The sequence below is a fragment of the Mustela nigripes genome, chromosome 9, assembly GCF_022355385.1.
Source record: "Mustela nigripes isolate SB6536 chromosome 9, MUSNIG.SB6536, whole genome shotgun sequence".
In the NCBI taxonomy this organism is placed as follows: Eukaryota; Metazoa; Chordata; class Mammalia; order Carnivora; family Mustelidae; genus Mustela; species Mustela nigripes.
The window spans coordinates 47,704,112-47,721,603 of record NC_081565.1 but is presented as its reverse complement, the minus strand read 5'-3'; the positions used below and the strand labels follow the sequence as shown (position 1 = coordinate 47,721,603).

Here is a 17,492-nt window from a genome sequence, read left to right as displayed (position 1 = left end):
TGGCTGAAGAACTTTCTGGTGCATGGAAGGCATAAATAAGTAGTTCTTAAATTTGATTTTCTTTCACCTGTTACTTATTATCCTTTTGTAATGAAGAAAGGTGTCTATTTGAAAAACAAACACTATTAGCCCAGACACAAGATAATTAACAGATACTCCTTTTTTTTTTTTTAAGATTTTATTTATTTATTTGTCAGGGAGCACAAGCAGGGTGATCAGCTGGCAGAGAAAGAGGGAGAAGCAGCCTTCCCACTGAGCAAAGAGCCCGATGTGGGACCCGATCCCAGGCCTCTGGGATCGTGACCTGAGCCAAAGGCAAACGCTTAACCAACTGAGCCTCCAGACATCCCAACAAGTACTCCCATACTCACACCCAAAGGATGAATGAATAAGATACCAGTAAAGTTGCACATTTAGCTAGTATAATACATGTCTTGTTAGATTTGAATTGCCTATAAATAGTGAATTTTTTTTTTTAGTATAAGTATATCCCAGTGGACATACAAATGCCATTACACAAATGCCAAATCTACATACCAGATGATAGCAGAGATCTAAAGAACTGTGAGCCCTCACCCAGCTGGTAGACCTCTTACCATTTATTTCACCTGATGACAGGTGTGCCTGTCCAGTTGAATCCTTGAATTGCTGCATTGTATAGCCGTGATTCTCAAAATGTGTTCCTTGGGCCAGCAGCATAAGCATGGTGACTGATTAGAAATGAAAGTTCTGGATTCCCACTTCAGCCAGGTCTGCTGAATCAGAGGTGGGGTCCAGGAGTCTGTGTTTTAATAGTCCCTCCAGGTGATAGTGCTGCATCCTGAGGTTTGAGAACTCCTGTTAGAGTGTTTGGAATATCAGCATTTTGGAGATTAGTTTGTTTTAAGGGAAGACAAGCAGTCTAAGGAAATGCTTAAGAGAGTGGACTATGCTGGGGATTGAAATCCAGCTCTGTGATTTACTAGCAATGTGACCTGGGTTACATTTCATAATCTCTCTCTGCCTCGGTTTCCTTATCTATAGAAGGGAGATATTAACACCTACCTCCCAGAGTTGTTTTGAGAGCTACAGTGACTTAATCCATGGTAGGTTCTTAGAAAAATATCTGACATAAGGCTAGTACTCAGTGATTATTTGTAATCCTTATGATCACATTCATGTAATTTATTATATCCTGTTATTATTATATTCATGTAATATAGTTGGTAGCAATGCATATAATTTCCTTCATGGTACCTGGAGCTGAAGGTTGCTGGGTTACTCACCCGGGTTTTTTTTGTTTTTGTTTTTAAGATTTTATTTTTATTCATTTGACAGAGATTGCAAGTAGGCAGAGCAGCAGGCGGGGGATGGGGGTGTGGGGGTGGAAAGCAGGCTCCCTGCTGAGCAGAGAGCTGGATGTGGGACTTGATCCCAGGACCCTGAGATCATGACCTGAGCCCAAGGCAGAGGCTTAACCCACTGAGCCCCCCAGGCGCCCCCTCACCCGGGTTTCTAAAGTACCACTTAGAACATTTTTGTTAGAACTTAACTGAATAGTGTTCTTATGCTCCCAAAAGAGTTAGTGCATTTTACTGAGGTCAATGTCTTCTCTTCTTTTCTGGAAAGAATAAAGTAGTGAAGGGCTCAGACTCCCTGAGTTTCAGTTCTTACTCTGCCTTGAGCCATGCATGTGACCATAAGCAAGTTACTTAACGTCTGTGCTTACTACTATCCTCTACAAAGGAAGGATGTTGGTTGTCATCTGCGTAAGGTGGTGTGAAAATTCAGTGGTTCGTACAGGAATTCTCACACTTTCTGGTCTCAGGACTACTTTAGTGTCTTACAAACTGTTGAGGGTTCCAAAAGACTTTAATTTAAATAATCATATCTTTCAATATTTACCATATTAGAAATTAAAATTGGGAAATTTAAAAAAATATTTACTTAAAAGTAATAATAAACCCATTGCATCTTAACACAAATAAGAAAAAATTTTGAAAACAAATAAAAAATGGTATTGTTTTCCATTTTTGCAAACCTCTTTAATGTCTGGCTTAATGGAAATCTCTTTAATGTTGAACTCTCATAGCTGCTGCTTCATTCAGTCTGTGCTGTTATTTTGGTGAAGTATGTGGGGAAGATCGAGCCTCATACAAAGATGTCAGTAGAAAAGGGAAGAGCGTGTTGATAGTTTCAAATAATTATGGATATCTTTTTTTGTTTGTTTTGATGTTGCAACAGAACTCAACAAACGGTGTTTCCTTCAGGGTAGTTGGCACTATGTGGAGTCTGAGTCCCTATCAGTGAACTTCACATAGTCTGTTGTATTAAAACCCATTGGTCCGGCTTCCGCTCCGGGTATGGTATCACAAAATCATTTGGAAAATACTGAATCACTGAGCTTTGAAAATCTTCCAAATGTTGATGCATTTCATTATACACTACCAAACAAACATCACATTTGTTAAAATCATCAGAAAAGTCTTTTATGTATTGGGAAACTGCCAACTCATAGTAGCAAATACAAATTTTTTCCAAAAGTCTAATTGTCACTTGAAAGCTCAGATTTTGTCACTGCTAACAAGTACTGTGAAGTATTTCCTTGAGGTGACAGTCTCACTTTCTTCTACTTAAAAAAAAAAAAAAAAAAAAAAAAAAGTCCGTCAAATACTCAGTTTGAAAAGCCATCATTGGTCCATCAGTGATCCTTCCAAGTAGATGTGTCCCGCAAAACATGGCTATTTCAGTTCACAGCCCAGACTTAGTGTTTTCCCTCGAAACAACCATAATACTTGGCTAGGCACCAGAAGTCCCTTATGCTTGCTTGCCATTTTATCATCCCTTTTGTTAAAAAGATGTATACTCCAGGGTGAAGGTTTAATAAAACTAATAATTTTTATTGTTTATAAGGGTATTTTAGGTAAAAGTTATTTTAAACAAAAATTGCAAATGGCTGTGAAAAATGCAGTGACTTACTGTGACCTCAGTGCTGTTGTAAATATACTTTGACCTCACAGAGCCTCTAAAAGGGTCTTGGGGTCCCTCAGAGGTCTGTGCACTGCACTTTGCGAACTGCCAAATTAATCCATGTTAAGTGCTTCGAGTAGTGCCTGGCACACGAGTACTGCATTTTTCAGTCATCATCATCATCATCATCATCATCATCATTATTTTGTACAAATACACAAATATGCACATTATTTTGTACAAATAATCATTATTATTTGCGTATTTGTACAAAATACCATCACCAATTAACCCCCAAATCACTGACGGTTTTTAGGAGAAAACAGGAGGTGACATTATAATGCTCGATATGTACATTCATTTTAAAATACAGCACACAGGCAGGCAGGTCACGTGCTGCAGGAAATGAGTGGTTTTAGCATTTGGAATAATAATCAACTTTCAACTCACCCTTTCTGTTTTGCCCTTGCCCCGAGGTTTTATATGACTTCAGCTAATTTAATAGTAACCGAACAATTTGCTTTTTTGCAGAGCAGCCTAGAAAAGGCTGCCTTTGTCAGACTGTACTTGGTGTCTCAAGGACGATTCCCCTTGATGGGCTTGATGGAAATCCTCAGTGCGGCCATCCAGCACCAGGAGAAAGACACTCTGGCATGGATGGTACTGCAGAGCCTCTACCAGGCTCGAATCGCGAGCCACGCCAACACAGGTGAGGCCGGCCTGGGGAACCAGCAGGACCAGAAGGATCTGCCATCCCTTTGAACCTGTAACTGTTTCCTCCACTAAAAAGGGAGTTTAGTGCTTTGTGACCGAGGAGAGCTCTTGTTACCCCATAGGAAGAGCACCTTAAATGAAAAGACCAGTGAAAACTCAACGACCTCCACCCCGAGGATGGGAATAGGTCTCTTGGTGATTTTTATTATTGTCTTTAGCTGTCCAGGCCCTCGAGTCCATAAACGAGTGGATCAGATCGATTCTGCCTGCTTCCATTTCCCAACCAGGATGTCCATCGATTCTGCCTGATGTTTTCAGGAAAATGACTTTGAGGTGGTTACCTAACAAAAAGAGGAAAGCAGCGACAACAAAATTAAATTGTTATTCTGTAGGAGAACTTCTCAGGGGTGAGGAGCTCTGCTAATGAATCATACGGTGGAACTTCTGTTTTTTTTAATTTTTATTTTTTTAAAGATTTTATTTGAGAGATCATATGTAGGCAGAGAGGCAGGCAGAGAGAGAGAGGAGGAAGCAGACTCCCCACTGAGCAGAGAGCCTGATGCAGGGCTCGATTCCAGGACCCTGGGATCGTGACCTGAGCCAAAGACAGAGGCTTTAACCCACTGAGTCACCCAGGTGTCCTCATATGGTGGAGTTTTTAGATCATCATAGACCTTTACTCTTGAATAATAATGAGCTCTGCCATTTCTCCTCCTGAGCCTTTGGTTACATTGCTTATGGCCTATAGTCAGGTCTGAACGGCACCCGCTTCAATAGATCAGGTGTGGTGAGGAACTCCTAGTGACTGCAGGCGGGTTAGTTACATTTCTGGATTTTTTGTATGTTCCTCAGTTCTTGATGAGGAAAACTGGCAGACATAATTGTAATACCCTTTTTGGGACTAGATAGGAAATTTTGATTTATTCTTCTCTTTGGCAATTGAGATGGTTGTCTCATCTCTGCATCAGTGCCTGCTGATGAAAAATGAACCTGTGATGAAAAACTATTTTCTTTTCACTCTAAATCAAAAGTGTATTTATCAGGTAGAAGTCTACTAGGTACTTCCAAGGAAGCGTGAAGATAACATGAAGTAAACTGAAATAAATCTGATATTGTCTTTGGTTTTAACTAGTTGGCCTTCCAGTTTAGTTCCCATTTTACTCTGACTCACTGAAATTTGACAGCCTTCCCAAGTAAGCTTTATTGTGCTGGGAACACTCATTTTTAAAAAATAAAAACAGAAGAATCAGTATTTATGCCAACGTTTGTTGACCAGTTACTATATAATAGCTGGTTTTTATTTTTCTTCTGATGTCTTTGGGTAGGTTTTCTCTTTGATTTTGGCATAAAATGGGAACATGTAAGTAAAGAAGACCATAAAAACAACTAACTAGCCAAGAGTCAACATTCTGGCTAGCTGGCACGCCAGATTTCTCCTAGTGTGTTTAATAACCTTGAGAGAGAGAAACTCCAACAAATGCATTTTATCATTAGCAGATGTGTACTTTTGAAAAATAAATTATTTTTTTTAAATAAAGGCAAAACTACAGTTATCTGATGTGAATAGTGCCAGAGAACTCCTACCAAATCCCAAGTCTCAGGTATGGCAAGAGGATTTGCTACTCTTTCATGGAATCCTCCTCAGCTGTTCTGCTTTCATCATGGTGGCTAGTACTGATCTATTGGACATTTCATAGGAAAACTGTGGTCTGGTAAGAAAATACCTCTTTTTGTTTCAGGTGTGTTGAAGAGAATGGAATGGCTCCTGGAGCTGATGGGTTATATCAGAAATGTTGCGTACCAGTCAACATCTGTTCAGAACGTGGCTCTTGATGAGGTACAGTCTAGAGGAGTCATTTGTGGCTCCCTTAAAATGTGGAACTTATGTTTGCTCTCCCAAAAGACAAAGAAGTTGCTGCTTGCCTTTGTTTTACCCCCTCCTTCCTTTTACTTTGGGTAAAGCTGGTGATAGATAATTCTCTGACGTCATAAGGAAATGGATGTGCTTGCCTGTCTCTTGGAGACACCCAGGGCTGCCCTTAGAAAAATATTTTCAGCAGAATAAGTTTCTTGAAAGGAGCACACAGAGACACTAGCTGATGAGGGAACCCAGTGTTCTGTGTACTTGTGCTTGACCCCACAGAGAGGAGGTACAGGGCTCTGGCCTTTGCACTGGCCCAGAGAATGTCTTCAAACGTTTGGTTTGAAGAGGTACCTGAAGTGTTTGCACAGTACTTATGTGCATGAGAGGGGTAAAATGATCTATGACCCCCAGAAGGTTAACTGCTGATAAGGGGTAAATTAAAATAGGAAAAGGTTAATAAATGAAGATAGAACGTTCCCACTCTTCTTATTTTCTTGACTTTGCTAACCACTGGGCATTTTTCAGTAGAATTTTTTCCATAGGCATGTTTCACAGGTATCCTGTTTACTGTGTGAGTGGAATTTGTATAACCTGGGATGTCATATGAAGTTCTGACCAGCTTTTCTGAAGAGTTGCATATATTTTTGAAATTTTAATTCGTGAGATTATGACTTTTAAGAAATTAAGGAGTACTTTTAAACTTTCTTTTTTTAACTAGCAGAATCTGTCTTCTTTTTCTTCTGATCTCCTAAGTTTTTGTTAATTTTGTTTTCTTACAAAAAATCTTTTGAAACTTAGAAAATACAGATAAGCAGAAAGAAGTATAATTTGAATCACAGTAATCCAACAACTCAGAGGGGCCCCTTGTTACCACCATTTTATAAGTGTGTAGTCTAAACTCTGAATGGATGGATCCTAGAAAGAGTATTTAAAATGCATGTGGAGTGTGCCTGGATGGCTCATTTGGTTGGGTGACTACTTTCCGTTCATGTCATGATCCTGGAGTCCCAGGATAGAGTCCCGCATTGGGCTCCCTCCTCAGCGGGGAGTCTGCTTCTCCCTCTGGCCCTTCCCCCCTCTTGCTCTCTCTCTCCCTCTCATTCTTTCCTTCAAATAAATAAAATCTTTTTTTAAAAATGCATGTGGAAATATGTAGGCTGAGAAGATGGCAGCATAGGAAGACCCTAAGCTCACCTCGTCCCACAGGTACAACTAGACGTCAGTGTGAATAACCCAGGAAATGACCCGAAGGCTGGCAGAACAAACTCCTCAACTAAATGTAGAGAAGATGCCACATTGAAGAGGGTAGGAAGGGCGGAGATGTGCTGGGGAGCTAAATGGACCATGGGTGTGGAAAAGGGGAAGAAGAAGGCTATTGTACTGGGGAGTCCACAGGGGGAAGATGAATCCCCATAATATTTGGCTTCGAAAACTAGAGGGGGTGAAGTTTAGTGACTTACTACAACCAGCAGGACTTAAGCCTGCAACTTTAAAAATCAGCAAGTTGGGTTCTGGGAGAACCTGGCCACTGAGAGGAAGCGGAGTCCCTGCCTTTAAAGAGACAGCACAAGAAACAGCCTGTGGAGATACAACATAGGAGCAGTGAATTTTGGAACACTGAAAAAAATAAAAGAAAAAAAAGGGAAGTGGGAAATGTCTGGGGCACATCTCAGAGCCTGTCCTGGAGGGGTAATGTTCACAGGGAGTGTCCTCCAGGAATAGAGATACTAATAGGTGTCATTTCCCTCTCCTGCCTCCCAGCATAAACACGTGGCCACCTGAAGCCACCTGTAGGAACCAGTTTAGTGCCCACATTTGCTACCTAACTTGCTTACACTACTCCCTGCCTCCCCACTCCTCCCCAGCTCTGGGGATTTGCCCACTCCAGCTGGGCTTGCCTCAGTCCCAGTGCTGTGGATCCCCTCCCTGAGAAGACCTCACATTTTGCAAACCATGCACTATGTGGGGCCTCGGCAGTGGTGGTGACAGCCAGTACCCTCTCATGGAAGATGGACAAATGCCTTGTTAAGCTGTGTGCCCACCCGCCCACTCTTTGTGGATCCACACGGGCTGGCCCTATGGTGGTGGTAGGTCTCCTTTCACAGCAAACCCAAGTGCACCTTGGTAAAAATACATGCCCTACCCCTGTATGCTTTATGGATTGGCCCAGCCACTGTGGTCTCAGAGGTAGTGTCATGTCCCCTCTCCCTGGTGCACAAACCTGTGCGCTCTGCATACCTCCCTCCTGAGCACATGGCAGATCAGCCTCCTCCAATATGCTCTTGGCCAAAGCCCATTCAAACTGAAGCCACAAGCCACAAGAAAAGTGTGCTAGCAGCCTGGACAGGGACCAGCACCACGCCAAAGTGATTCCTCTCCTCGGGAGAGAGAAAGATAAGCACCACATTGGTCAGGCTTTGGCCTCCACCATGGGTTGGGGATAGACAATTCGTCTGATCGTGGGCCCTGCCCACCAATGAAGGCTTCTCAGGGGACAACACAGGGAAGGCACTCTGTGGTTTGGTGCTATTGCATCTCTGCCAAACGACTGGTCTGGCTCAACTCAAGCACAAGGCAGCACCAGCCTGGCCCACTAACAACATAGGAGACCTCCCTGAAGCGCCAGGTTTTGGTAAATAGGGGAAAGTGCCCTAAAGGGCACCACAGGCCCTCTTCATAAAGCCCCTACTTTCAAGAGCAGGAAACATAGCTGACTTTCCTAACACACAGAAACAGATGCAGAGAGTTAAACAAAATGAGGAGATAGGGGAATATGTCTCAGATGAAAGAACATGACAAAACCACAGTAAGGTTCCTAAACACAATGGAGATAAATAATATGCCTGATAGAGAATTTAATGATTATAAGCTTTTTAAAAGATTTTATTTATTTATTTGACAGAGAAATCACAAGTAGGCAGAGAGGCAGGCAGGGCAGCAGCCTCCCTGCTGAGCAGAGAGCCTGATGCAGAGCTTAATCTCAGGACTCTGAGATCATGACCTGACCCAAAGGTAGAGACTTAACCCACTGAGCCACCCAGGTGTCACTAAAGTAATGATGATTATAAAGATACTCACTGGACTTGAGAAAAGAGGGGAGGACATCGGTGATACCCTTAACAAAGAGATAAAGAAGAATCAAAAACAGTGAAATACAAATGAAAAACAAATGAAATAAAAAATATACTATATGAAATAAATAGCAGATTATAGGAAGCAGAAGAATGAATCAGCAACCCGGAGGAGGATAGAGTAATGGAATGTAATCAAGCTGAGCAGGAAAGAGAAAAGTGACAAAGAATGACACTATATAATCATAAAGCATACAATCCAACAAGAAGATATAACAATTGTAACTATACACCCAACATGGGAGCACTCAGATACATAAAACAGTTAATAATAAACATAAAGGAAGTAATGGATAGTAATACAATAATATTAGGGGACTTTAAGGTCACCCTACTTAACATCGATGGGCAGATCATCCAAATAGAAAATCAACAAGGAAACCAAGGCTTTGAATGACACACTGGGCCAGATGGATTCAACAGACATATTCAGAACATTCTACCCTAAAATAGCAGAATACACATTCTTTTCAAGTGCACATGGAACATTCTCCAGGACAGATCTCAAAAGAAGGCCACAAAACGACTCTTAATAAATGCAAAGAAATTGAAGTCCTACCAGACTGATTACCAGCAATGAAATTGATATGTAAAAAACCCACAGCTAACATCATACTCAGTGGGGGAAAAACAGAACTTTTCTGCTAAGGTCAGAAACAAGACAAGGATGTCCACTCTTACCACTTTTATTCAACACAGTACTGGAAGTCCTAACCACAGCAGTCAGACAAAAAGAAAGAAAAGTCATCCAAATTGGTAAGGAAGAAGTAAAAATTACCCTCTTTGCAGATGACATAATACTGTATATAGAAAAGACTCTGCCAGAAAACTGCTGGAACTGATCTGTGAGTTCAGTAAGGTTGCAGGATACAAAATCAGTGTGTAGAAATCTGTTGCATTTCTATACACCAATAATGAAGCAACAGAAAGCTAAATTAAGAAACAATCCTGTTTGGGGCCTGGGTGGCTCAATGGGTTAAAGCCTCTGCCTTCGGCTCAGGTCATGATCCCAGGGTTCTGGGATCGAGTCCCACATCGGGCTCTCCACTCAGCGGGGAGCCTGCTTCCTCCTCTCTCTCTCTCTGCCTGCCTCTCTGCCTACTTGTGATCTCTGTCTGTCAAATAAATAAATAAAATATTAAAAAAAAAAAAGAAAGAATGAAAGAAACAATCCTATTTGCAGTTGCACCAAAGATAATAAAATACCTAGAAATAAACTTAACCAAGGAGGTGAGAGACTTGTACACAAAAAACTATAAAGCATTGATGAAAGACAATGAAGATGACACAGAGAAATGGAAAGACAGACCCTGCTCATGGACTTTAACAAATATTGTTAAAAGGTCCGTACTATCCAAAGTAATATACAGATTTAATGCAATCCATATCATAATACCGACAGCAGTTTCTACAGAACTAGAACAAATAATCCTAAAATTTGTACGGAACCACAAAAGACCCTGCATAGCCAAAGCAGTCTTGAAAAGAAAAATAAAACTGGAGGCATCACAATTTCAGACTTCAAGTTATATTACAAAGCTGTAATTACAAAACAGTATGGTACTAACATGAAAATAGACACATAGATCAATAGAACAGAATCAAAAGCCCAGAAATAAACTCACAATGATATGGTCAATTAATCTGCAGCAAAGGGGGCAAGAATATGCAATGGGAAAAAGACAGTCTCTTCAACAAATGGTGTTGGGAAAACTGGACAGCCACCTGCAAAAGAATGAAAATGGTCCACTTTCTTACACCAAACACAAAAGTAAGCTTAAAAAACGGATTAAGGACCTAAATGTAAGACCGGAAACCATTAAAATCCTGGAAGAGAGCACCGGCAGTAATTTCTCCGATATCAGGCACAGCATCATCTTTCTAGATATATCTCCTAAGCCAAGGGAAACAAAAGCAAAAATAAACTATTGGGACTGTATCAAAATAAGAAGCGTCTGGACAGCAAAGGAAACAATCAACAAAACTAATGGACAACCTACTGAATGGGAGAACATATTTGCAAATGACATACCTGATAAAAGGTTGGTGTCCAAAATATATAAAGAACTTCTACAACTCAACACCAGAAAACCCCCAAACAATCCAGCTAAAAAACGGGCAGAAAACACGAATCAGCATTTCTCCAAAGAAGACATACGGATGGCCAACAGACATATGAAAACATTGTCAACATCCCTCTGCATCAGGGAAATGCAGACCAAACCCACAACGGGATATCACCTCACACCTGTGAGAATGGCTAAAATCAAAAACTCAAGAAAACAACAAACGTTGGTGAGGATGTGAAGAAAAAGGAACCCTTGCGCACTGTTGGTGGGAATGCAAACTGGTGTAGTTACTGTAAGGACAGTATGAAATATCCTCAAAAAATTAAGAATAGAAGTACCCTGTGATCCAGTAATCGCATCACTGGGTATTTACCCAAAGATTTACAAAAACTCTAATTCAAAGGGGGTATATGCACTCCTGTATTTATAGTAGCATTATCAACAATAGCCAAAGTATGGAAGCAACACAGGTGTCCAGTGATAGGTGAATGAAAAAGAAGAGAACACACACACACACTATGCAGCCATAAAAAAGAATGAAATCTTGCCGTTTTCAGCAACATGGATGGAACTAGAGAAGAAGTGCTAAGCAAAATAAGCCTGTCAGAAAAAGACAAATACCATATGATTTCACTCATTTGTGGAATTTAAGAAACAAAACAAAGTAGGGGGAAAGAGACAAACCAAACCAAAACAAAACAAAAAGCAGACTCTTGACTGTAGACAACAAACAGATGGTTACCAGAGTGGGGGTGGGGGATGGGTGAAATAGGTGAAGGGAATTAAGACGACACTTGAAGAGCAGCTGAGTAAGACATGGAATTGTTGAATCACTGTGTCCTACACCTGAACTAATGCCACACTGGAATTAAAGTTTAAACAAATCCTTGGAATTATAGCTATAGGTCAGGAGCCAGACCCTGGTGAGTCTCTTTGAATTCATGGCGGAACATACTGAAAAAATTGTTTCAAAAAAATGCCTAATGATTTGTTGTGACTGACTCCCTTATTCCAAAAATGCTTGTTGGTAGTTTGTCTTCATGCTTACGTTTCAGCATTAATGGAATAAAAATCAAGTGTTCGCCTCCCAAATGTTTTGATTAGGTAATGAGAACAGAAAAAGAAAATGCCTGGGGAGAGTCATTTGTTTTTGTTCAAAAGTAGAATCAGACTGTACCTCTTTTTAAAAATCCATTTTGGCCACCTAACAATAACTCTAAGTATCCCTCTCCCTATCACTCCTAACAAATTCTTTAATCTCGTTGGAAACACCAGAATAGAGGAGGATCTGGATCTCAGTATGCATAGGAATGAAATAAGGTTTCTCCTGCATTATGGGAGTAATAATAATGAAACTGTTGTGGCTTCTGTCTTACCAAAGAGGATCCCTAAAACCTTCTGGAGCCCTGAAATGTCTCTTCATTAGGCATGGAAATGGAGTTTCTGTTCAGTCCAGTTCCTTTCTGGGGTGAAGGGGAAGATAACGTTGCATCATCCCGAGAGGGGCTGTGTGTGTGAACATGTGTTACTCTGAATTGTTAAAACCTGTGACCTAACTTTGTTTCCATTTCCTTTGTAGGCTGTGGACTTCTTGTTGCTGCTCTTCGCAGCCGCAGTGGTGACATGGGCAGACCATGCAGCCCCGCTCCTTCTTGGCCTCAGTGCCAGCTGGTTGCCATGGCATCGGGAAAATGGCCCAGCTGGGTCAGCCTCGAGCTTCCTTGGCCGGAGTCCAGTGCACAGGGTCACTCTGCAGGAGGCCCTCACTCTCCTTCCCAGTAGCATGCCTCTCCTGCTGCAGAAAGAACCATGGAAGGAACAGACCCAGAAGGTGAGGTTGGCAGCCTCTTGCATGTCAGGGCAGGCCGCCTTCTTCTCTTGCGTGATTTCTGCTGTAGAATTGAGGTTGGAAGTTAAGTGAAACTGGAATCACCCCCACGGGCTCTCATCCTCAGCCCCGAATCGCAGCCAGATGCAGAGCCTCAGAGAATGAGGCTGACTGCTGGCCAAAAACAGCAATGACAACAGCAGCAACTTGCTTACAGCTGGAGGTGAGGCGGAAAGAAGAGCTTATACTTGCCCTGGGATCCTGAAGGCACATGTGTTCTTGATCCTGGGGGTGAAGGGATGAGTGAGGCTCCAAGTGCTCAGAATGTCACAGTGAGGACAGATAGGAAGGCAAGTTCAAAGCTGGAAGGTTGGGAATGATCCGTCATGCGCAGGGGTAAGTCAGGGAAACGGGCATCTGGAGCAGCCACATTCCCATAGCCCAATTAGGGTTCCTCAAGCTCACTCGGTCCTAAAGCCACATTCCAGGGGCCCACCCTGCTCTCAGCCTGTGCTCGACGACATGGGGAAAGTTGTAGAGGTCACCACCCTAGCCCTCTGGAAAATCCAGACTGTAGGAAGCACCTTTTGGTTTTTAATGTTGAGTTTCCCCAGACAGCTAGCAGTTGCACAGAGCATATGGAAATACGCTTCCTCTGCTTCTCATTCCATGGCTCTGAACAGCCTTTAAGACAGTTGATTGAAAGATTCTCTTTTGAATCCCATTTAATGAAAACTGGATTTTGATGAGGTTGAAAGCTTAATGCCAGCTTTTTGTAGCTTATTGTTAAAATCCGAACATTAGTCTTTAAACTATTTCTGAACTATGGACCCACAGGTTAGCCCTGTACAACTCCACTAAGCAACTCAATTAAAAGGCCTTTGCTTTCTTAAGCATTCATATTGTCCCAGGTTTTGTTTTTTCCGTCTCATTTTAAATCAAAATCGATTCAGATGCGTTATCCCTTTGTGTTTTTTTCTGGCCTGGGACACCGTGATCACCGTGGATGACAGTGCAGACGTCTGTGTCTGTTAGGTGTGTGTAGTGCTTGATTTATTTACTTACCAGTCAGATATTATAAAACAAAATGGAGAAAAAAAAAGGTTTTAATTTAATCAAAACAGAGAATTAGGAATATTTTCTATCCGACTTTTTCTTGCAAGCCAGTCTCCACATCCCAAGTTAAAATACCAGTACCTATGACTAATGTATGTGTTTTTTAGTGAGTTGAGAGTGGACCATTCAGTCATTAATGAAATTACCCTCCATCTAATTCAAAACCAATTTGGGCTGTACCCTGGGAGATCAGTCAAACTCCTGAGTAGTCTGAGTTTCTACCTCATTTGTAGGATTTATTTGCAGTTAACACACTCGGTTCTACCTAGTAAATTACTTTATGTCTTTCTCTTGCATTTTAACTTCCTGTTTCAATTCCATTTGAGCACAAATTGTTCTCAGCTACAGAATATCTGATTTTAGAAACGGGGGCTCATGCCTGATGTGTTTCCTTCTTTACCACCCACCCTGTGAGCCTGGGCCTAGATGCCTGCAGTGTCAGGCAGCAGGAGGCAAGGAAGGCTCGCGAGGCTCTGAAGTCAGATGTACCCGGGCTGAAATCTGGATTCTGCCATTCACTGGGGGTGGACTTGGGCACCTCTCTGTGCTCTCGGAGTGATGAGAGAGGAAGTTCATGGCACACCGGAAGCCCACTGGGCCATGTCTGCCTCACTGTTAAAATCCACAGCAGGGGGGCGCTGGGTGGCTCAGTGGGTTAAAGCCTCTGCCTTCAGCTCAGGTCATGATCCCAGGGTCCTGGGATCGAGCCCCATATCAGGCTCTCTGCTGGGCAGGGAGCCTGCTTCCCTTCCTCTCTCTCTGCCTGCCGCTCTGCCTGCTTGTGATCTTTGTCAAAATAAATAAATAAAAATCTTTAAAAAAAATCCACAGCAGGCTCGGGGTATGTAGCTGAGAAAGGGGTTTTGACTTGGCTGGGTCGTAGGCTGAATGGGAGCTGTGTCCAGCTTCCCCGTTTCTTAGGCCTGGTCTTCCCATCACCAGTCTGCCAGCTCTGCACAGAGGTGCATGTATACCGACCCAAAGGCCCGATCGCTCTTGTACTGATAGTGCGACTGTCTACACTAACACTGCTCTTCTTTTTCACCCTAGTTCATCGACTGGCTCTTCAGCATCATGGAAAGCCCTAAAGAAGGCCTCTCAGCAAAATCCAGGGATCTTTTAAAAGGTATGACTTCCGTGCTGCCTGCCCAACAGAGGCGAAAGCCCCCGTGCTTGCCTTTTGTGGAAATAGCATTCTCATGTGTATTGGCTCCTGAAAGGGTTCGTCTGAATTCAGGGTACGGAAGTAATCTGGAGCTGCCATTATGTGGCATTTTGAAGCAGAAAGTGGGTTTAAAAAGAGTTCCGTGCCTTTAAATTTAACTTTTATTTAAATAGCTTTTAAATGTTTTATTATGATGGCAAACTATCACTTTAATTTAAATTTAGAAAATTCAGGAAAGAGCAGAGAGGAATCCAGAGTCCCATTGCCCAGTGGCGATTTTGATAATTTTTTCCTAAGAAGTTTTTGCCCCTCCGCTTATGAGTGTTGTTCTAACATATTTATAAATCATTAAGCAACTGAAAAAACAGACATAGATACTTGAAGCACTGCCTTTTTTTTCCTGCCTTTTTAATTTAAAAGTTATTTTTAAAGCCTTTTAACCTATTCCTATATTGGCTTCTTTAATAGTATTTGTAACAGCTGCGTGGTATTTTGCCAAGGGAATTGGACATTTCTCATGCTTTCAGGTGTTTGAATAGTCTTTGTGCTTTTTATACTTCTCTATTGATTTGTTGAACTATGACTATAGGAACCACAAATATAGAATACCTTACTCTGAAAATTACGTACATTATTTTCCTCAAATCGGAGAAGTCTGTTGGGCGTTGGTTCTGTGGCCTGAGACTGCATGTACTGTCATCTGTGTCTTAGGGCTCAGAGGTCTGGTCCAACCAGTGGCTGTTGGTGAGATGACCCCCGGTATACTGTAAGATAATGCACTGAAAAGTCTCAGCTTGGGAGAATCACCTCCTGGCCTACACATGTGGTAATTTATCTGGCCAACCTGGAGTCTTAGGATGACCATATTTTACTCTAAGTATGGTATGATTTGTTGGTTGCCAAACAAGTAAGAATTCCCTAACCAGTTGGTTCTGATCCTTCTTCCTACCCCCCACATATTGAAGGGCATATGTAGGAAGTGGATTGTGATCAAGCACAGTGGCAGTGGTCTGACATACCTTTACTTGATCCGTCCCTGGAGACTTGCTAGGATTTTCTTTTTTTGTTTGCCTCAGGAAGACTGAACTCATTCTTAATGGCCATACGTCTATAATACCATTGGTTGCTTCAAACATACAGTGTTTTAGGTCACGAAGATAGCAAACAACTTGATACTGATGAGGAGAATAGTTATTTGGGTCAAGGAAGTACACGTTCACTTGATTAGATAGTCAAGGGCTTATTAGAGTCACACACAAGAATTGTGTAACTGGCTTCCCTACATCTCCTCCCTATTTTAAATGACATCTCAATATTTTTATATTAATAACCTAAAATAAGATCTATAATGAGTGACCTAGAGGAATTACACAGAGCTGGCCTACCTTAAATTGATCCCTGAGGGACCCGTGATGAATAAGAAAAGGTGCGGACTTGAAAGCACATAGTTGAATACAGATTAGCACAGTCATGCCCGCTCCGCTGAGCCGCAAGGACCTACCTTCATTGCAGGATCAGTTTTTTATTTTTGTTTTTTACCTTTTAACCAACTCCTAATGGAAAAATCACATTCATGTAGAAAAAAATACACAGATTAAGTAGCTTTTTTTTACAAAGGGAACACACCTATGTAATCATCACCCAGATAAAGAAAGTACCAGCATCCCAGAAGTCAGTTTTTGTTAAACTCTGCAGAATTTCCTATTAACTGGTTGCAGAATAATTTAACAACAAAGAAACCCTTTCCCCCAGATTTTATTAATCGTGTTCTACTATTCAAATTCTGCCTAAGGCTTGATGGGAGTTCTCAGTCTTTAAGATGAGCCAAGTAAGAAAAAGTCAAGTTCTGTTCTGACACGTTTTCCATCTAAATGACCTTTTCAAGTGCAGTTTCACCAAATGCAACAGTTCACTTTACTTTTTTTTTTGTCCCCTTAGCCACCCTGCTGTCCTTGAGAGTTCTCCCAGAGTTTAAGAAGAAAGCTGTGTGGACCAGAGCCTATGGTTGGTGAAGTTTCGTGGGTAGCCAGCAGCCTCCTTAGCTGGGTGAGGAAAACCATAGAAATGGAAGAAGGTTTTCAGAATTCATGCCTGGGATCGCCGAGTCATGATGCAGAGGGTCAAGGGGCACGAAAAGGTGGACACAAAACTGACCCTTTGACAGGTACATGCCAAGAAAAGAGGGCATTGCTTCAATGCCCAGGCCAGCTGGGAACGAAACCAGAACTTGAATTTTCTTTTATTTGGCTGGAGTTCAACCTGAAGATTTTCTTTGTGAAAACTTGACTACATTATCTACTCCCCCTAAATTCTAGTAAAATAATCTTGTGAATTTCGTGCATGTTTCTTCTTTGTCTTAAGGCATGGGGAAGGTTTTGCTGGCAAAGTGAAACTATAGTGGTGACAGTGGCATCATGATTGATTTCCCGTGAAGTTTCTAGAGGACATTCTCTGACTCAGTGTTTTCTTACTTTTATGGATAAAGCACTGTCGTGGAACTGCTGTCCACATTTAAACAATAAGTATGCTATGTGTTGAACATTAGCCAAATCCGATTCATTAGGGGTGGCTGTAATTTGCTTATGCCTGGGCCTCTTGAAAGCAATTGAAAGTTCCCCAATTCAAAATAGCTCCAACCAAGGAAGAGTATATTGGG

General features: G+C 41.7%; 1 protein-coding gene across 3 annotated transcripts in view; it reads left to right on the top strand.

The window, feature by feature from the left end:
- FOCAD (focadhesin) overlaps positions 1-17,168 on the top strand; it is a 302,980-nt gene extending 285,812 nt beyond the window's left edge. For all 3 annotated transcript variants that reach the window (XM_059411566.1, XM_059411567.1, XM_059411568.1), the window contains 5 exons: positions 3,481-3,658; positions 5,403-5,500; positions 12,307-12,558; positions 14,722-14,797; positions 16,775-17,168. In XM_059411566.1, coding sequence (XP_059267549.1) covers positions 3,481-3,658; positions 5,403-5,500; positions 12,307-12,558; positions 14,722-14,797; positions 16,775-16,848 — 678 coding nt within the window. In that variant the 3' untranslated portion in view covers positions 16,849-17,168. The remainder of the gene's footprint in view (positions 1-3,480; positions 3,659-5,402; positions 5,501-12,306; positions 12,559-14,721; positions 14,798-16,774) is intronic.
- The last annotated feature ends 324 nt before the right edge of the window (positions 17,169-17,492 follow it).